At 59.9% G+C, this 21,100-nt stretch overlaps 1 protein-coding gene across 4 annotated transcripts; it reads left to right on the forward strand.

Annotated features, from left to right (window-relative positions):
• The first annotated feature begins 174 nt into the window (after positions 1-174).
• On the forward strand, positions 175-20,823 carry BICRA (BRD4 interacting chromatin remodeling complex associated protein). 4 transcript variants are annotated; one of them, XM_085534910.1, is made up of 14 exons: positions 175-427; positions 5,589-5,634; positions 6,176-6,218; positions 6,503-6,568; positions 7,997-9,988; positions 11,026-11,538; positions 12,503-12,692; positions 13,394-13,521; positions 13,797-13,916; positions 14,185-14,246; positions 14,564-14,712; positions 15,259-15,353; positions 15,704-15,806; positions 16,922-20,823. In XM_085534910.1, exons 2-14 carry the CDS (start codon positions 5,594-5,596, stop codon positions 18,070-18,072), a joined length of 4,653 nt encoding a protein of 1,550 aa, XP_085391036.1. In that variant the 5' UTR covers positions 175-427; positions 5,589-5,593; the 3' UTR covers positions 18,073-20,823. The 4 variants fall into 4 exon arrangements, with proteins under 4 accessions (XP_085391036.1, XP_085391037.1, XP_015706034.1 ...); XM_085534911.1 differs by lacking the exon at positions 6,503-6,568 and having other exon boundaries at positions 178-427; XM_015850548.3 differs by lacking the exon at positions 11,026-11,538 and having other exon boundaries at positions 185-427.
• Positions 20,824-21,100: the final 277 nt, after the last annotated feature.

Genomic DNA, 21,100 nt, shown 5'->3' on the forward strand with positions numbered 1-21,100 from the left:
CGGCTCAGCCCCGGTTGTGTGTGTGGGGTCTCATGTCCCGGCCCGGTGCCTCCCGGTTCCTCCCGGCGGTTCCCGGTCCCGCTCCCGTCGCTCCGTTCCCGTTTGTACCCGCGGTGGCTCCGCCCCGGTCCCGGTGGGCGTGTCTCATGCAAATACCCCGGTAGTGGGTGGGGGCGAACCGGGGCCCCCGATTTAATTTAATTTTTTCCTCCGTCAGCGCCGCGATGTTGAATTTTTTCCCGTTCCCTCCCGCCGTTCCCCCGTTCTTCCCTCCTCCCTCCGTTCCCCCCGCTCCGGTTCGGTGTCGGTTCGTTCATCAGGCACCTCGTTGAACCGCTACGTGTCGGTGCCTGCTTGGGGTCCTGCCTCCGGAGCCCGTGCGGGGATGTGTGGGAGACCCCGCGCCGGCCGCCGCTCAAACCTCACGGTGAGTTGGGCACAATGTAACCGATTTGTCGCCAAATGCCGCCGCCCCCCCCACACGCCGCCAATAACGGGGCCCCCCCTTCACATCCCCCCCCCCCACCTCGACCCGGCCCCGCCGCACAATAACGCGGGAGGGGAAGGAAGGAAGGGACGGACGGAGGGAGGGAGGGAAGCGCCGCCTCGCCCGGCCCCGGGCCGACACAACGGGGGCAGCCCCCCATAACCCCCCTATATAACCCCCCTATATATCCCCCTATAGCCATATCCATATATAGGCCCGGACCCACCGCCCCCCTCTATTGGGGCTCAGCTCCGTTAGCGGGCACTGCCGGCCCGCCGCTCTCCTTCGGCCTAATCCGAACGGGGAGGTGGGGGGGGGGGGGCAGCAAACAGGGCTCCGTCCTGCCCCATAGATGTGCCCCCCCGACCCCCCGCTGTGGGGTGGCTGTGGGTCACAGCGCGAAGCCCAATAAATACACTTGGTTGTGTCCTCACGTTCTCCGCTATTTCATTGGGGCGGGTCGGAAGCGGTGGAGGGGGACGCGGGGAGCAGCGGTTCGGTTCGTGGTGCTGAGGGCGTGGAGATGCTGCTGGGCCGGGACCGGGGCCTGGGCCTGGTTCTGAGGGGGCCTGGAGAACAGGTTCTGGTTCTGAGGGACCATAGAGCTGGGGTGCCCAGTGCCTGGTTATAAGGGATCCCAGTGCCCAGGTCCTGGTTCTGATGGACCCCAGTGCCCAGGTCCTGGTTGTGAGTGATGGGTTCTGGAGCCCAGGTTCTGGTTCTTGAGTGAGGGAGCCTGGAGCCCAGGTTCTGGTTCTGATGGAGCCCAGAGCTGTGGTGCCCAGTGCCCAGGTCCTGGTTATAAGGGATCTTAGAGCCCAGGTTCTGGTTCTGATGGACCCCAGTGCCCAGGTCCTGGTTGTGAGTGATGGGCTCTGGAGCCCAGGTTCTGGTTCTGATGGACCCCAGAGCTGTGATCCCAGTGCCCAGGTCCTGGTTGTAAGGGATGTTGGAGCCCAGGTCCTGGTTCTGAATGAGGGGTCCTTGAGTTCTGGGCCTGGTATTAAGTGAAGGGTCCTGGAGTCCAGGTTCTGGTTCTGACGGACCACAGAGCTGTGGTGCCTGGTGTCCAGGTCCTGGTTATAAGGGAGCCCAGTGCCCAGGTTCTGGTTCTGATGGACCCCAGTGCCCAGGTCCTGGTTGTGATCAAGGGAACCTGGAGCCCTGGTCCTGGTTCTGATGGACCCTGGAGCTGTGGTGCCTGGTACCCAGGTCCTGGTTATAAGGGATCTTGGAACCCAGGTCCTGATTGTGAGTGATGGGTTCTGGAGCCCAGGTTCTGGTTCTGAGGGACCACAGAGCTGTGATCCCAGTGCCCAGGTCCTGGTTGTAAGTGATCTTGGAACCCAGGTCCTGGTTCTGAATGAGGGGTCCTTGAGTTCTGGGCCTGGTATTAAGTGAGGGGTCCTGGAGTCCAGGTTCTGGTTCTGATGGACCCCAGAGCTGTGATCCCAGTGCCCAGGTCCTGGTTATAAGGGATCTTAGAGCCCAGGTTCTGGTTCTGATGGACCCCAGTGCCCAGGTCCTGGTTGTGATCAAGGGAGCCCTGAGCCCTGGTCCTGGTTCTGAGGGACCACAGAGCTGTGGTGCCCAGTTCCTGGTTCCAAGAGATCCCAGTGCCCAGGTCCTGGTTGTGAGTGATGGGTTCTGGAGCCCAGGTTCTGGTTCTGAGGGACCCCAGTGCCCAGGTCCTGGTTGTGATCAAGGGAACCCGGAGCCCTGGTCCTGGTTCTGATGGACCCTGGAGCTGTAGTGCCTGGTGTCCAGGTCCTGGTTATAAGGGATGTTGGAGCCCAGGTCGTGATTGTGAGTGATGGGCTCTGGAGCCCAGGTTCTGGTTCTGATGGACCCTGGAGCTGTGGTGCCTGGTACCCAGGTCCTGATTATAAGGGATCTTGGAACCCAGGTCCTGATTGTGAGCGATGGGTTCTGGAGCCCAGGTTCTGGTTCTGATGGACCACAGAGCTGTGATCCCGGTGCCCAGGTCCTGGTTGTAAGGGATGTTGGAGCCCAGGTCCTGGTTCTGGGTGAGGGGTCTGCAAGGCCCAGTCCTGGTTCTGAGGGATCCCAGTGCCCAGGTCCTGGTTCTGAATGAGGGGTCCTTGAGTTCTGGGCCTGGTATTAAGTGAGGGGTCCTGGAGCCCAGGTCCTGGTTCTGGGTGATCCCAGAGCTGTGGTCCCAGTACCTGGATCCTGGTTCTGAAGGATCCCAGAGTTGTTTTCCCAGTACCTGGGTCCTGGGTCTGTGCAAGGGAGCCTGGAGCCCCGTGTCCTGGTTCTGAATGAGGGAGCCTGGAACCTGGGTCCTGGTTCTGATGGACCCCAGAGCTGTGATCCCAGTGCCCAGGTCCTGGTTCTGAATGAGGGGTCCTTGAGTTCTGGTCCTGGTAGGAAGTGAGGGGTCCTGGAGCCCAGGTTCTGGTTTTGATGGACCCCAGATCTGTGGTTCCAGTACCTGGTTCCTGGTTCTGTACAAGGGAACCTGGAGTCCTGTGTCCTGGTTCTGAATGAGGGAACCTGGAGCTGGGTCCTGGTTCCAGGTGAGGGGTATTTGAGCCACGGTCCTGGTTCTGAGTGAGGGAGGCCTGGTGCTGCCGTCCTGGTTCCGAGTGAGGGGTCCTTGAGCCCGGTGGCCCTGGTCCTGGTTGTGAGTGAGGGGTCCTGGAGCCCAGGTTCTGGTTCTGATTGGTGGGTCCTGGAGTACTGATTCTGGGTGAGGGAGGCATGGAGCCCAGCTCCTGGTTCTGAGGGGTCCTGGAGACCAGTCCTGGTTCTGAATGAGGCAGCCTGGGACCCTGGTTCTGGTCCTGGTTCTGATTGGGGGATCCTGCAGCCCATGTCCTGGTTCTGAGTGAAGGAGCCTGGGGTCCTGGTCCTGGTTCTGGTCCTGGTTCTGGTCCTGGTTCTGGTCCTGGTTCTGAGGGATCCCAGAGTTTTGATCCCAGTGCCCAGGTCCTGGTTGTGATCAAGGGAGCCTGGAGCCCCGGTTCAGGTTCTGAATGAGGGTCCTTGACCCATGGTCCTGGTCCTGGTTCTGGGTGAGGGAGGCCTGGTGCTGCTGTTCTGGTTCCAAGTGAGTGGTTCTGGAGCCCCGGTTCTGGTTCTGAATGGTCCCGGGGTTGTGATCCCAATGCACAGATCCTGGTTGTGAGCGAGGCCCGGAGTCCAGCTCCTGGTTCTGAGTAAGGGACCCTGGAGCCTCTGTCCCGGTTCTGAATGCGGCTCCTGGTGCTGTGGGCCCAGACCCAGTTTGGTGGTTCCGGTTCTGTGCTGCCCTATGGGGCCATTTGTGCCCCTCACATCACCCCTGTGTGTCCTTATGGCGGCTGGGGGACCAAAAGTGGGGGGGGGGCTGTGAGTGTTATGTGGGGGCTGGGGGGGGGGGGGGGTATGGGAGTTGTGTGGGTGCTGGGGGGGGTGTATGGGTGCTCTGTGGGGGTGGGGGCTGCTTTGGGGGCTGGGGGGGACTGAGTGGGGGCTGGGGGGGCTGTATGGGACTGGGGGGGCTGTGGGTGCTGTTTGGGTGCTGGGGGGCGCTCTGGGGGGGGTTGGGGGTGTTGTGGGTGCTGGGGGGGCTGTGTGGGTGCTATGGGGGGGCTGTGCCTGTGGGGTCCCCAATGGATGTGTGGGGCTGGAGATGGGAGCTGAGCTGAGCTGGTGGGGGTTGGTGTGATGGGGCTGTTGGAGCGGCTCTGGGGCTGTTCTGGGGGGGCTGTGGGTCCAGGAGCAACACAGAGATGTGGGGCTGTGGGTCCAGGAGCTGTGGGGCTGGAGCTGCTCACAGAACTATGGGGCTGGTGCTATGGGGCCACGGGTCCAGAAGCTGCACATGGAGCTGTGGGTCCTTGGATGTGGGTGCTGCTCAGAGCTGTGGGTCCGGTGCTGTGGGTCTGTGGGTCCAGGTCTGTGTGCCTGGCACTGTGGGTCTATGGGTCCGGCTCTGTGGGTCCCCACGCTCCGTTTTCTCCCCCCATCCCCCCCACAAACCCAAGGGGCCTCAGCTGCCTTCTGTCACCCCACTGTCACCCCCCCATGGCCCCCAGTGTCACCCTATGTGTCACCCCCCCCATGGCCCCCCAGTGTCACCCTATGTGTCACCCTATGGCCCCCCATTGTCGCCCCAGGTATCACCTCTGGCTGTCCGGCCCCCCATGTGTCACCTCCCCCCCCCATTTATCGCCCCCCACCACGTGCCACCCCATTGTCACCCATTGTCACCCAATGTCACCTCTGGTTGTGTGGCACCCCATTGTCACAGCCCCATTGTGTCACCCCCATTGTCACCCCCATTGTCACTCCCATTGTCACCCCCCCCATCTGTCACCTCCACTGTGTGTCACCCAATGTCACCCCACGTGTCACCTCTGGTTGTGTAGGACCCCGTGTGTCACCTCCACCCCCAGCTGTGTGTCACCCCATTGTCACCCCATTGTCACTGTGTCACCCCATTGTCACCCCATTGTCACTGTGTGTCACCCCATTGTCACCCCATTGTCACTGTGTGTCACCCCATTGTCACCCCATTGTCACTATGTGTCTCTGTGTGTCACCCCACTGTCACTGTGTGTCACCCCATTGTCACCCCATTGTCTCTGTGTGTCACCCCATTGTCACTGTGTGTCACCCCATTGTCACTATGTGTCACTGTGTGTCACCCCACTGTCACTGTGTGTCACCCCATTGTCATTGTGTATCACCCCATTGTCACCCCATTGTCACTGTGTCACCCCATTGTCACAGTGTCTCAGGTTGTCACCCTGTCTGTCTGTCCCTGTGCTGTGTCACCTTGTACATCACCTTGTGTCACCTCATCCCCCCCTGTGTCACCCTGTATGTCCCCCATGTCCTGCTGTGTGTCACCCCATCACCCTGTGTCACCCCATCTCCTGTTGTATGTCACCCTATGTCACCCTATGTCACCTCATCTCACCCCATCTCCTGCTGTGTGTCACCCCATGTGTCACAGTGTGGCCCCATCTGTGTCCCCCCCCATCTGTGTCCCCCCCCATCTGTCCCCCCCATCCCGCTGTAGTTCGGGGCAGTTTTGGGGCCGTTTCCCCCCGTCTGCCCGCAGTGCTGACGCTGTGTCCCCTCTTTGCAGTTGACATGGACGATGAGGACGGCCGGTGCCTGTTAGATGTCATCTGGTGAGTAACCCACAGCCCCATAACCCCACGGCCCTATAGCCCCACAACCCTTCAGCCTTATAGCCCCATGGCCCCATAACCCCACAGCCCTATAACCCCGTAACCCCGCAGCCCTATAGCCCTAAAACCCCTTAGCCCTATAGCCCCATAACCTCTGAGGCCTATAGCCCCTTAACCCCTTAGCCCTATAGCCCCATAACCCCTGAGCCCTATAGCCCTATAACCCCTGAGCCCTATAGCCCTATAACCCCTTAGCCCTATTGCCCTATAACCCCTTAGCCCTATAACCTCTAAGGCCTATAGCCCCATAATCCCACAGCCCTATAGCCCCTTAATCCCTCAGCCCTATAACCCTATAGCCCCTTAACCCCCCAGCCCTATAACCCTGTAGCTTCATAACCCCTCAGCCCTATAACCCTATAGCCCCATAACCCCCCAGCCCTATAGCCCTATATCCCCATAACCCCCCAGCCCCACACAGTGTATGGGGCAGGCGCCGCTCCCCTCCTTGCGGCTCCCTGACCCCACTGTTTCCTTGCAGTGACCCTCAGGCCCTCAACGATTTCCTGCATGGATCCGAGAAGGTGAGCAGCGACCCCTCCTCCCCCCAACCCCCCCCAACAACCCCCCGCTAATTACAGCTAATTAATCTCACCTAATTACCGCACTCAGCGCCCGCCCCATTTCCAAGGTGCTCTTCTTCCCCCCCCCCCCTTATTTTTTAACCTTTTCTTTTTGTAACCACCCAACACTGGGGGCTCCAACCCCCCCCCCCCCCCCCAAAATAATGCTGGTTTTTCTCTTTTTTACACCCTTTTTGGTAATAAACGGTGTCCGAAGGCAGTAAACGGGCTCTCTTTAATTCCAGATTGACAGTGATGATCTCCTGGACAGCACAGGAGATGCAGCCAGCGCCTTTTTTGAGGGTGCTGGGGTACGTATCAATGGGGCTGTTCCAGCCCCTCCTTTGGCTTTGGTCCTTTAGGTTCATTTTGGTCCTTTAGGTTCATTTTGGCCTTTTAGGTTCATTTTGGTCTTTTAGGTTGATTTTGGTCCTTTAGATTTTGGTCCTTTAAGTTTTGATCCTTTCATTTTTATTTTTTTAAGTTCATTTTGGTTTTTCAGGTTTTTGGTCTTTTCATTTTTGGTCCCTTTTTTTGTTTTTTCGCCCTTTATTTTTCACATCCAGGTTGATTTTTGTTCATTTTTTTGTTAATCCATTTTGATTTTTGCTCCTTATTTTTTCATCCATCCTTTCTTTATTTTTCGGTCCATTTTTTGTCCTTTTTTTCCTTCATTTTTACTACATTTCCTCCCCCTTTTCCTCCCCCCATTTCCCTTTTCCTCCCCTTTTCCTGTCCCTTATTTCCTCCCCTTTTCCTCCCCCTCCTTCCCCCCCCATTCCACTTTTCCTCCCCTTCTACACCCAACTCAAACCCATTGGGCACAGAGCAGAACCAACATGGCGCCCTATAACCCCATACACCAACTCAAACCCCATTGGGCACAGAGCAGAACCAACATGGCGCCCCATAACCCCATACACCCAACTCAAATCCCATTGGGCACAGAGCCGACCCAGCACCCCATAACCCCATACACCCAACTCAAACCCCATTGGGCACAGAGCAGAACCAACCTGTCACCCCATAACCCCATACACCCAACTCAAACCCATTGGGCACAGAGCTGACCCAGCACCCCATAACCCCATACACCCAACTCAAACCCATTGGGCACAGAGCCGACCCAGCACCCTATAACCCCATACACCCAACTCAAACCCCATTGGGCACAGAGCCGACCCAGCACCCTATAACCCCATACACCCAACTCAAACCCATTGGGCACAGAGCAGAACCAACATGGCGCCCCATAACCCCATACACCCAACTCAAACCCCATTGGGCACAGAGCCGACCCAGCACCCCATAACCCCATACACCCAACTCAAACCCATTGGGCACAGAGCCGACCTGTCACCCCATAACCCCATACACCCAACTCAAACCCATTGGGCACAGAGCCGACCCAGCACCCCATAACCCCATACACCCAACTCAAACCCATTGGGCACAGAGCCGACCCAGCACCCCATAACCCCATACACCCAACTCAAACCCATTGGGCACAGAGCTGACCCAGCACCCCATAACCCCATACACCCAACTCAAACCCATTGGGCACAGAGCCGACCCAGCACCCCATACATAACCCCATACACCCAACTCAAACCCATTGGGCACAGAGCCGACCCAGCACCCCATAACCCCATACACCCAACTCAAACCCATTGGGCACAGAGCCGACCTGTCACCCCATAACCCCATACACCCAACTCCTTCCTCTTCCCCCCCTGCAGCTGCACGTCCAGGAGTCCTCGGGCACCCACCTGACGGCGGAGCAGAGCCAGCCCAGCGCCAGCGTGGACCTGGACTTCCTGGAGGATGACATCCTGGGCTCCCCTGCGGGCGGCGGGGCCGCCCTGCCCAGCTCGGAGCAGCCGTGCGACATCCTGCAGCAGAGCCTGCAGGAGGCCAACATCACCGAGCAGACTCTGGAGGCCGAGGCCGAGCTGGACCTGGGCTCCTTCCAGCTGCCCACGCTGCAGCCCGTGGTGCAGGCGGCGTCGGACGCGGCCCCGCAGATCTTCTCCGGCGGCGCCGACCTGATCGGGCTGCAGCCGCCCGCCGTGCTCACGCACCAGGCCTTGGTGCAGCAGTCGGTGGGGGCGGACGTGGTGAACAAAGCCATCAGCGTGCAGCCCTTCCTGCAGCAGGTTGGGCTGGGCAACGTCACCATCCAGCCCATCTCCAACCTGCAGAGCCTGCCCAACGGCAGCCCCGGCGGCGCGCTGGGCATCGGCCCCATCCAGGTGGTGGGGCAGCAGGTGATGGCCATCAACCAGCCGGCGCAGCAGCTCATCGCCAAGCAGGTGCAGCCGTCCCAAGTGGCCACGGTGCCCGTGGGCAGCTACATCACGCAGCCGGCCCCGGAGCAGCAGCAGGTGACGCTGACGTCGGCCGGGGTGTCCCCGCAGGGCGCAGGGCTGGTGATCCAGAAGAACCTCCCGGCCGTGGCCACCACCACGTTGAACGGCAGCTCGGTGTTCGGCGGCGTGTCGGGGGCGCAGGGCTCGCAGCCCCTCACCGTCACCTCCAACCTCAGCAGCCCCCTGGTGCAGGCGCAGAACGTCATCATCCACCGCACGCCCACCCCCATCCAGCCCAAACCCGCCGGCGTCCTGCAGCAGAAGCTCTACCAGATCAGCCCCAAACCCTTCGGCTCCAACAACGCCACGCTCACCATCCAGAACGAGGCCGCCCTGCAGCAGCAGAAGGCGCAGCAGAACCTCACCTTCATGGCGGGGAAGCCGGCCCAGAACGTGGTGCTGTCGGGCTTCCCGCAGGGGCTCCCGGCCAACGTCTTCAAGCAGCCGCCGCCGCAGCAGCAGGCGCTGAGCAAACCCATGAGCGTGCACCTGCTGAACCAGGGCGGCAGCATCGTCATCCCGGCGCAGCACATGCTGCAGGGCCAGAACCAGTTCCTGCTGCCGGGGCAGCTGGCGGGCGCCTCGGCCGTGCAGATCCCGCAGCAGCTCTCGGCGCTGCCGGCCAACGTGGGCGGCCAGATCCTGACAGCGTCGCACGGCGGCGGCCAGGCTCACATCATCACCAGCCAGGGCCCCGGTGGGCAGCTCATCGCCAACCAGGCGCTGCCGGCGCAGATCCTCACCAACCAGAACCTGGCCGGCCAGCTCAACCTGGGCCAGGTGCTGACCTCGCAGAACGCCCACGGCACGGCCCACATCCTGTCGGCTCCCATCCAGCTGCAGCCCGGCCAGGTGGGGCAGCCGGCCTTATTCCAGATGCCGGTGTCGCTGGCTGGCGGCCTCACCACGCAGAGCCAGCCCTCGGCGGCCGCGTCTCTGCCCGGCGCCGCCATCAGCCAGACGGGGCAGACGGTGATCCAGGGGGTGACGCTGCCCAGCCAGGTGGCCATGCTCAATGCGGCCGATGGACTGGGCCAGGCCGTCAGCATCCAGCCCTCGGGCAGCAGCCAGAGCCCCGGCCTGCTCCCCCCGCAGCCCGCCCCGGCCGCAGGACTCCTGCCCAGCACCACGGACCCTCCCGCGTCCATCCTGGCCATCCAACCCTCCTCTGCTCCTCCCGCAGCACCTGCCCCGCTGCAGCTGAGCGTGCAGCCCCCTCCGGCCGCCCCTCCGGCCGCCCCGCTGCCTGCAGCCTCCCAGCCCAGCCCCGGCCTGGCCTCCAGCCCCGAGAAGATCATCCTGGGCCAAACGGCCGCCGGGGCCGTCATCAACCAGGACTCCATGCAGATGTTCCTGCAGCAGGCGAGTACAGCACTACCCGGGCAGGGCAATGAGTGCCCAGCGTGCTCCTTCCAACCTCAGCCCCTGAATGGGGGTGTCAGCACTGCCCTCCCCATGGTCCTGTCTGTGGCATTGCCCATCTCCTCCCCATGGTCCTGTATGTGGCACTGCCCATCTCCTCCCCATGGTCCTGTATATGGCACTGCCCATCTCCTCCCCATGGTCCTGTATGTGGCATTGCCCATCTCCTCCCTGTGGTCCTGTATGTGGCACTGCCCATCTCCTCCTGGAGTTTTGGCCGTGGCTCAGCCCAGGAGATGCCCATTTCATTACCTGGAGGCAAATGATGCGGTGTTGTGGCCCCAATGACATGAGCACCCCGTCTCAGTGCTGGGTTTGGGTCACTCTGGGTGATTTTATGGCACTCATTTAGTGCCATGAGATGGGCCCGGATCCATCGGCACCAAAAGGCCTGGGGTTGTGGCAGGAACTCAATGAGCTGTTTGCTCAGCTTTGGGATGCTGCTGGGTTCTGCTTTGGGTTTGGTTTGGAGGTGGGTTTGGGTTTGGTTTGTAGATGGGTTTGGTTTATAAGTGGGTTTGGGTTTGGTTTATAGGTGGGTTTGGGTCTGGTTTGTAGGTGGGTTTCAGTCTGGTTTATAGGTGGGTTTGGGTTTGGGTTTGGTCCCGGTGGTCCCACCGCAGCCGAGGTTCTGCCCATTGGAGCTGCTATCAGGGATCCAAGTGCAGAGAGGAGCCAGGAGGGCCCGAGGTGGCGGATCTAAACCAAACCTTGGTGCCCAGGGGCTCCTCCTGCCCCCATCCATCCATTGGTCCCCCCCCCGCCTCTCGCTGCCCCCCAGCTCCCACTAATGCTCCCCTCCATCGCTGCTCACTCGCTGTGCTCCCCCCCCCCAGCCCCTTCCTCACCCCCTTCCTCCCCTCCCTCCTGCCCTATAACTCAGTGCGATGAGACGCTGAGCCCCCCAGCCTCGTTAACACGGACCTAACGAAGGCCCGGTGCTCCGACTAACCTCTGCCTCTTTCCTTCTGTTGCAGTTACCCGCAGGGCAGCAGCAGCTCCCTGGAGCCTCCCCGTCCCCTTCGCTACCTCATCCTCCCCTGGGGGAGAGCCCGCAGCTCCCGGCCGCCCACCTCCCTCCCCCTCCCTCCCCGCACCCTTCCCGCCCCCCCTCACAGCCCCAGCCCCTTTCCCGTCCCCCTTCTCGGCCCCATTCGCGCCCCCCATCCCAACCCCGCGCCCCCTCGGAGCCCCCCGCCCGCTCCTGCACCCCTCAAGCTCCCGGCATCTTCGGTGTCCCCGGGCAGCTCTCCGCCTCCCCACACATCCCCCTGCGCCCACCCTCCCGCCCTCCCCCCGCGCCCTCCCCGGACCCCCACTCACCCCATTTCCAGCTGCAGTTCCCCCCCCAGGGCCCCCCTACCCCAGCCCTGCACCTAACCGCAGAGCAGCAGAGGAGCTTTCAGATGGTCCCGGGCCAATTCCAGCCCCTCTCAGCAATCCCCAATCCCGCTCCTCAGCAGAAGCAAATTGTGGACAGGTTCCAGCAGGTAAATGGGTGCCATCCAGGGCCGGGGTTGTTGTTCCGCTCGGTGTGGGGCAGCAATGGGGCTCCATGTAGAACCCAAACCCAGAGCGGGACCTGAAGCCAAAACCATCCGAACCTAAAGGAAATCTGAAGCCAAACCGGACCCAAAAACCCAAACTGAACCCAGAAAGACCCCAAACCTGAGCTCAAACCAAACCCAACCCAAAACCAAACCCACGACCAAACCTGAGCTCAAACTTAACCCAGAACGACCCCAAGCCTGAGCTCAAACCAAACCCACATCCAAACCAGACCCAAGCCCACCCTCTTCCTCCCCGCAGTGGCCTCCAGAGCCGAGCAGCTGGCTCCGGTTCTGTGGGTCACTGGTGCTGTGGGTCGCTGTTTCTGTGGGGCTGAGGGCTCTGTGTGCATGGAGGCACAGCACAGTGCTGTGACCTCATCCCACGGGTCCATTTGTGCTGCTGATTGCATCCCCCGGCGCCACGCAGCGCAGAACCTCCCGCACACCATCATGTTCAGCAGGAGCTGCCCGGGAAATGAGGCATTAATGGCTTTTAATTAAGAGGAGGCCTTGTGGGGACAGATTAACTTGTCCCCAAGAGATGCTGTGCCCCACAGGTGCGCCCCTTGTGGGGCTTTGGGGCGCAGTGGGGCTGCGTGCCCTCCATGATGGGGTTTCATTAGAACTTGCCTAGGGAAAACAAGCTTGAACATCCAGCTTGGAGAAACACCAGGCCTGGGGGGGGGGGAGGAAATGGAGTGAAAGGGGCAGCTTGGTGTGTTTAATTGCAGTCATTAAGAGGAGCTCCCCTCTGTATGCCTGGCTCGTGTGGGCTCAGCAGCGATGGGTCTGGAGGGTGCATCAACCTCGCTCCTTTTGTGCCCCCATCGTAGCACTGGGCACAAAGCTGGACTTGAGTTGTTTGGGGGCACAGTGTTCATCTCCTGCCTCTCGTCCCACCCAGGTGCCGCAGGGGATCATCCTGCAGACGAAGCAGCAGACTCCCACCAGCCAGGCCTCCCCCGCGCTGAGCCAGTTCAGCAGCCAACCCTCCTCCGTGCTGGTCAGCAGCCAGGGGCAGCCGGTGACGGTGACGGCGACACCGAGCCCCGCGCACAGCCACGCACCCAGCGCCGGGCCGCCCTCCAGTGCAGGTGTGTGCCAACTCCTGTGCCAATGTGGGTCTATTTGTTGTGTTTGGATGGCAGAGCATGGCGTGCTTCGGTCAGCTGCGCTGTGTAGGCTCGTGAGTTGGGTTGGTTGGGTGGGGGTGGGTTGGATTGGGTTGGGTTGAGTTGTGTTGGGTCAGTTGAGTGGGGATGTGTTGTTTGGGTAGGGGTGAATTGGGTTGGGTTGAGTTGAGTGGGGATGAGTTGGTTGGGGATGGATTGGATTGGGTTGAGTGGGTTGGAGATGGGCTGGGTTGAGTTGGTTGGAGATGGGTTGGGTAGAATTGAGTTGGGTTAAGTTGAGTTGAATTGAGTTGGGTAGAGTTGAATTGAGTTGGGTAGAGTTGAGTTGGATTGAATTGAGTTGGGTAGAGTTGGGTTGAGTTGGATTGAGTTGGATTGAATTGAATTGAGCTGGGTTGAATTGAATTGAGTTGGGTTGAGTTGAGGCAGAAACATGGGATGCTCTTTGGAGTCTCCTCGTGGTCCAATAATGAAGCCAGTCTCAGTGCAGGTCAAAGCGAGCGCTGTGCATTACAACTTGCTTTGAGAATGAAGAGCAGCGATCGCATTAGGTGATGCACAACAGACATGAGCCCTGCACTCACTGCCAGCTGCGCATCATGGGGTGACCCTCAGCCCAGCAGGACCAAGGTGGTCCCTAACCCAGCGCTCTGTGTCCGCAGGTGGCAGCGCCCCCCCTCCCTCTGACAGCAAACCCTTCTCCAGTGCTGCTGCGCCCATCGCTGCCGGGAAGGGACCCACGGCCACGGGGAAACCAGGAGCATCCCTGGCGATGTCGCAGCCGGTGCAGGTGAGAGTGGGGGGGTCCCATCCCAGTGGGAAGGTGGAGCGTGATCAGATCCATTCGTGTCAGTGCTGCGTTTTGTCCGGATAGGAAGAGTTAATTCCCTGCAATCCCCCTCACAAGGTGTTTTTCAAGCTGAAGCCATTCCCTCTGATCTGAACAGAGCTGCTGTGGAGGGGAGCTGTGCTCCTTCCTCTGCAAGAGAATTAATGACTTAACGAAAGCTCCTTGAGTTCTTGCCGGGATTCCAAGCGCCGTCTCTCTCTCTCTGTGTCCTGCAGACCAAACCAGGGGTGATCAGCTCCGTCTCCAGCCTGAACCTGGGGAAGGGGCCGCTGCAGATCCAGGTGGTGGGGAAGGGGCTGTCGCAGCTCGTGCCCTCGGTGCAGAGCCAGCAGCTGGTGAGACCACGTGGAAATGAACATCCATCCCCAATGCTCTCTGCTCTCTGCTTTCTGCATTCTGCTTTCTGCTTCCTCCTCCTGCTCCTTCCCCACTTCTGATGCAATTAAACCCATTCCCATCTGTGTAAAGCACTTCCAATCTGCATCCCGAATGCCCTCAGAGAAGCAGAGCTCCCCTTAGCACAGATGTATTTGTTCACCCACACGTTGCCCGCGTGCTGCCCTCCCCTCTGCCCTCACCTCTCTTCTCTCTTTCCCCCCCAAGTACGACAGCAAGCTGGGGAGCCTGAAGAAAACCCCGACACTACAGCCCAGCAAAGAGGCCTGGTGAGTGCAGCAGCTCTGGGGGGCTCCAGGGGGGGCAAAGCATTACAGCACAGCGGGACACCCATGTGCAATGGGGCTCCATAGGGGGGGGGAGTTGGTTGAAGCTGCACCCAGGGAGTACTGAGCTGGGGGGCTGCACGTTGCTGCCTCTCCCTGCAAGCTGCAGTGCTGCCCTACAATATCCGGCAGTGTCATAGTGCTCCTCATGAGCTCTCCTCCAAAATCCCTCTGTGTCTCCTTCCCATCTCGCAGCCTGGTCCCATTTCAATGAGGATAAGCGTGAATTCCAGCAGCTCTGTGCTCTTTTTCTCTTGCAGCTTCCTGGAGCAGCTGCACAAACATCAGGGGGCGGTGCTGCACCCCGACTACAAGAGCTCCTTCCACTCCTTCGAGGACGCCCTGCAGAGGCTGCTGCCCTACCACGTCTACCAGGGGATGCTGCCCTCCGCCCAGGACTACAGGAAGGGTGAGGGCTGCAGGCTCTGCCTCACCGTGCTGCCATAGCATTGCCAGCAGGGCAGGCACAGCTTTAAGAACAAAAAAAGGGGGGTCAGGGGAGGTTTGGGAGAGGGGAAGGGGGGGGGGGGAGAAAACAGCGTGTTTTGTTAGTACTAAAAAAGGAGAAACTCTTCATGCTTTTGCTCTGGAAAAACACCCAATTCCCAGGGCGGCACTCGAGGTTTGCCAGGGATTCTGACCTGAAGTTTTCCAACGCTCCATTCAAGACATTTCAATGCTGTGCTTTGAGAACACGCAGCAGCTGCAGCCCAAAGGGGTCTCACAGCAATTAGGGATTACTGGGAATCCCTTTGTCAGAGTGGGGTTCCCAGCATCCCCCCCAACCCCAATTTGTGCAGAGCACTGCAGAACCACCCCATGTGTGCAAAGCACCACAGAACCACCCAATGCGTGCAAAGCTGTGCCCCAGAACCACCCCCATATGGGTTCAAAGCACCACAGAACCATCCCTCACCCCCCAACCTCTCCCCGTTTCCTTCTGCTCCCCTCACAGTGGATGAGGAGTTCGAGGTGGTGTCCACGCAGCTGCTGAAGCGCACACAAGCGATGCTGAACAAATACCGCCTGCTGCTCCTCGAGGAGTCCCGGGTAAGGACGGCACTCAGCGTCCTCCGCACACACCAATGGGCCCACAGCACGTGGACGCCCACCCTGTGGGGCTGCGGGGGCTGTGGGGCCATGGGGAGCTCAGTGACTCCGTGCTGACAAAGGCAGGAAGAGCTTTCCTGCTCCTGCAGCTCAGGCTTTGCACGTAAGCGATGCTTATCATGCCATGAGCTCAGCGGAAGGCGGCTGCTCCGAGCTCTTGGGGAGGACTCAGGGTGATGCTAACCCTATAGACTGCCTGAAGATGGTGCTTTGCTGCCCCGTCCTGTCCTCTAACGAACCGTTCTTCCTCCCTGCCCTCCCCTCTTCCTCCTCCTGTTGCTGCCCTGCAGAGAGTCAGCCCTTCTGCGGAGATGGTGATGATCGACCGCATGTTCATCCAGGAGGAGAAGACCATGCTGGCTCTGGATAAGCAGCTGGCCAAGGAGAAGCCAGGTAGGAAGCGCTCTCCTTTATCTTTATAACTGCGTGCCTTCGTGCTGTTCTCCTTTACAGAGGCCCCGGGGTGCTCAGGGCTGGGCCATCCCCAGCTCTGTCCCTCAGTCCCTTCCCCTTCATGGGGCCGAAGCCTGGAGCTTTAAACCAAGTGCAGCAGCCTTCAGGCCCCTGACAAATTACTTGTTGTTCCTGGCTGCCCTGGAGATTCTTTATTTAGGTTTGTGTTCAGTCACTGTGTATCCCCAGGGCGAGCTCGTTAAGGGATAAACTTCATCACAAGTGGGAAGGAAGGACCGTTTGTTCCCAGAGGGAGGAGGGGCTGAGGAACTGCAGCTGGCCAGGAGGCAGCAAAGCCCAGCACAAACAGCAGAGAAGGCAAAACTTGGAGTCATTTTATGAGGGGCTGTGAGACCCCCCCGAGGGGGCTGGGAGCTGCAGCAGTGAGGGCTCCCACCACAGCTCTGCTGCTGGTTCTACCCATGGGACTCCCTGAGCAACTCATGTGCTTTGGGGTGCCCAGGACCAACCCCCCTCCTCGCCCCAGTGTCCTGTAGGGTGCTCCAGAATGTTCTCCAAGCTTATAGCTGTGCTCTGGAGCGCCCTGGATGCTTCCCAATGTGCCCTATAAGACCCAAAGAAACTCCTGATGAAGTCTAGGACACCCCAGAGCACTCCCTGAGCTCCCCAGTTTGCTCCAGGGTGCCCTAGAGGTGTCCCAGTGCGCCCTAAAGGCCTCCCAAGACCCACAAGTATCCCATAGGGCACTCTGAAGTGATCGCCATGCTTCTGGTTGTCCTCTGGGGTGTTCTGAAGGCTTCCCTGTGTGCTCTGGAGCCTTCCCAGGACTCCCAGTGTCCTGTGGGGACACATGGTGTGTTCCCAGAGCTTGAAGCTCTGCTGTAGGGTCTCCTAAAGGCTCCCCAGGACAGTGAGGACCCCCACTGTCCTGCAGAGCTGCAGCTATGCTTTGGGGTGCCCCAGAGGGACCCATTGAAACTCTAGGAGACCTCAGGGTGCTCCCTAAGCCTGTGCTTGTCTTGTCGGGTGCTCTGGAGGACTCTCATTGGTCCCAGAGGACTCAGGCTGACACCCACCCCATGTTTCCCCTCCAGATGAATACGTCTCGTCGTCATCCCGCTCCCAGAGCCTCTCCTCCGCAGCAGCGCAGCCCTCCTCCTCCTCCTCCTCCTCCGGCCTGGCGCCCGCGGCCGACAGCTCCAAGGCTCCCACGGTGCAGACGGCCACGGCCATCAACCCCACCAAGCTGGTGATCAAACACAGCGGCGGATCCCCGTCGGTGACGTGGGCCAAAGCCTCCCCCAACCTGGACGGCGACGACGACGCGCTGCCGTCGCGCAGCAAACCCCCCATCAAAACCTATGAGGCGCGCAGCCGCATCGGCCTCAAGCTGAAGATCAAGCAGGAAGCCGGGCTCAGCAAAGTGGTCCACAACACCGCGTTGGACCCCGTCCACCAAACGCCTCCGGTCTGCAGGGTGATCAAAGCCGCCGAGCAGCACTCGGCCGCCGCTGGGCAGATGAACGGCACCGTGGAGCACGGCAGCACCGCGCCGGCCGAGAAGAAAGCGGCCGTCACCTTCTGCCGCCTCCCCCTGCGTAAAACATACCGGGAGAACGTGGATGCCTTCGTGGCCGAGAAACCGACGGAGAAAGGAGCCGCCAAGGCCGACAAAGGGCTCCTGAAACAGGAGGACGGCACCCGCGGCGTCATCACGGCGCACAAAACGCACGAGAGTGCCGAGCGCGGCCGCGCAGACGACGGCTCCAAGCTGCTCTTCTTCGGCCGCAGCGACGCGCGTTCCTTAGTGCTGCACGGCAGCCCCGTCCCACAGAAGAGCGACGACTCAACCAGTGGCCTTATGAAGGAACTCGCGGAGGTGGAAGAGGAGTTCTACCATGGCATGATCAAATCCGAGCCCCCCGACCACGGCCCCGGCCCCGAGCTCAGCTGGGAGGTGCCGCTGCCGCCCGCCAAGCGCAGGAAGTCCGAGTCCTTCGAGGTGGACAACGCCAGCTTCTCCAGCGACAGCCCGCAGGACGACTCGCTCAACGAGCACCTGCAGAGCGCCATCGACAGCATCCTCAACCTGCAGCAACCTCAGACTGGCGGCCAGAACGTCCGCACCCCTTCCTCCTCATACAACTCCTCCTCCTCCCCTTTCTCGTCGCCCGTCCACCGCACGGACGCCTACCTTGCCCCCAATCACAACGGCGGCCTTGGAGCGAGGACGTTGAACAGATAACAGCGAACCACGACCGGCCCAGGAAAGGGGAAAGGCTGGGGGGGATGGTGGGGTGGGGTGGGGGGTCCCGCGGCGCTCAGCCCCCTCCGTCACCAGTGCGGGGTAATGGGGGGCTCTGTGCCAGGGCGGAGCAGCGGGGCCTGTAGGTGTTGTTGGCTGTGTAATTAGAATCTGTAACAAGATGACGAGTATCTGATCGGTCTCTGTTCTCTTCCCCCGCCCTGGCCGCCCTCAGCGCGGAGCAGGGCGCGAGGCAGAGCCGTGGGAGGCCAAAGAGGACTCTGCCGCCGTTGCCGCGTGCGGAGGCGACGTTTCTTCTTCTTCTTCTTCCTTCTTTAAGTTATTTCCCAGCCCTGCGGGCCGGCAGGGACCCCCCCATCGTCGGGCAGAACACGGTGAGACCCCAACGGCTACAATGGAAGGTTACTACAGACAGGAGGAGGTGGGGCTGAGTCCCACCACGACGCACCCACAGCTCCATGGAGGCGGAAGGGTCGGATCCCAGCGCTGCACCGCGGCCGTGCCGGGGCTGAACCGCAATGAAGACACCGGGAGGCTTTGAAGGGAAACGCTGGGTCCCGGTGCCAGGAGGAGGATCTGGTTTAATTGGGCAGGGCCGTGCCTTCCTCCCTCACCTTCCTGCTCTTCTCTGCCCCACATGAATGAAGGCGACAACCTCCAGAGCCAGCGCTGCCCCACTGATGTGTGGGGTGTCCCTAAAAGGGGCAGGGATGTGTCTGTGTGTGTGTGTGTGTGTGTGTGTGTGTGTGTGTGCAACGAGCTGCCAATGGATCCCATCCGGAACAAGGAGGCCCAGTTTGGGTGGAAAAAGGTGAAATTTGGGGAAGGAAGGTCGGATTGAGCCAACGCTGAACGTCGGGTTCAAGAAATGCCCAATGGGGAACGTCGGGTTCAAAAGGATTTGGAGAAGGAAGAACTGAAGGATGAATTGGGCAGCGCTGGTTTGTGGAGGGCGCTGAGCTGGAAGGAATTTACACCTGAAAAAGGCAGAATTTGGGGCTCCCCCAGATGGAGGAATGGCAGGAAACGCAGCTCAGTGATGGGAACCCAACCAGCTCCTGGGAGCCCCACAGCTGGACGGGATCAATCAATGCAGCCCCCCCGGAGCCGCAGCTGCATTGGAAGACCCAAACCCAACACTGGGGGGTGCTGATGGCGCTGAGACACCAAATTGGGTCAGAACCATTCACCATCCTCAGAACCCAGCTCTGTCTGAACAGCCAAAGGGAGGATGGCACCGACGGCACTGGGATGATGAATATTGGATCAGAACCCACCTCCATCCCTACAACAGAACCAAGGATGGCACTGACGGCACCGGGATGATGAATATTGGATCAGAACCCAGCTCTATCCCTACAACAGAACCAAGGATGGCACCGACGGCACCGGGATGCTGAATATTGGATCAGAACCCATCTCCATCCCCACACCAAACCCAGGATGGTTCTGCCAGCACCGGGCCACACAGTCCATGCCTTCCCCCCCCTCCGCTGTTGTCACACACGTCACTCAGCGTTGAGCAATTCACCTTTTTTGGGGTGATTTCCCCCAAATCCATGACCCGATGCTGTTGGCAGCGCTGGGTCCATTTCTGCCCGTCCGTTGGAGCGGCGCCGACTGCTGCCTCCGCCCGCCCTCATTTTTCTCCCCCCTTTCATTTCTTTTTCTGTTTGCTTGGTTTTTTTTTCTTACTTTTTTTTCTGCCTTTTCCCTTCTTTTTCACTTTTTCCATGCAGAAATTGGCTGCTCTGGGCCCAGGATCCGCCGTTGGTCGCTCTCAGCTCCTCGGTGCCTGAACCCCCCCGGTTCCACATCACTGTCCTGTGCCCCCCAACCCCCCTTTGCCTTTTTGCTTTTGGCCCCGTTTTGCCTTTTTTCTGCCCAATTTCACACCCCACCCCCCCATTTCTCCTCATTTTCCACACCCAAAAGAGGCCTTAAAGCGCCCGACTCCCACCGGGAAGATTTCGTGGCCAAAAAATGGAAGAAATCACCCCAAAACTCCACACTTTGGGGTCAGCCCTTCTCCCCATTGTCGGCTCTTGGGATCCCGCGTCCCATTTTCATCCTTTTTTTGCCCAAAATGTCCCAAAATGAGGAGCTCGGTGTGGGGGGGGAGACTCTGCTTTCAGCCCTTCCGGCTCCATTTGGCTCCGCTCCCATTGACGCTCCCTGGGATGGCAGCAATAAAAGGGGCGGCATTCGGGCCTTTGCTCTTTATATATATACATTTATAGATATTTATATATATATAAAAGACCCAAAACACCCTCAAAACGCGGACGTCCGATCGTTGGCTTTTCCTTTGGTGTCTTAAAATGATCGTTTTTTAAGTGAGAAGGAAATGTGGATTGGGATTCATCGCGCCTCGCTTCTTCCTTTCGCTCTGAGCCGCTGGAGAACCCCCAAAATCGCCTGTTTTCCACCCAAAAAGCCGTTCTGCCTCGACGTTCCCCCCCAAAACCCCCCAATCAAGGAGGGATCTCAGCCCCCCCCCCCCAAAAAAAAAAGTGGAGAAAAGGCCAAAAAAGAGGAAAAATAAAAGGCTCCAATGCTGGGAGCAGAGCAGCGCCGCCCCCCCCCCCGGCCCCCCTTCCCCCCCCCCCCCCCAACCGCACACCGGTCCTATAAGAGAATTTTGTACTGTATTTATTGTGCATAACGAGTTTTTTAAAGAATTCTGTACATTTAGTACTTCGGTGTAAATTAAAGCGCTCTTCTTTTTAACTGCTGCGCCCGCCTCGCTCTCAACGTCCTTTTACCCCCCCACAACCCCCCCCACCTCTTTTCCTCCCATCCCATCCCCGTCCCGACCCGACCCGACCTCCTTTTGGGTTTAAATCCGACGCTTTTCGCTCTTTTGAAGCCCCTTTTGGCAGCAGCGCTGTGTTTGGGTGGGACCTCGTTGGGGGGGGGTCTATGGGGAGGGTGGATGTGGGGGGGGGTCCGGCGCTGTCCGGAAGGGAAGGAGGGAAGGAGGGACCCGGCTCCGGCTCCGCCTCAA

Source organism: Coturnix japonica, unplaced genomic scaffold (genome assembly GCF_054131305.1).
Source record: "Coturnix japonica strain WE unplaced genomic scaffold, WE-NBRP24 Scf103, whole genome shotgun sequence".
Lineage (NCBI taxonomy): Eukaryota > Metazoa > Chordata > Aves > Galliformes > Phasianidae > Coturnix > Coturnix japonica.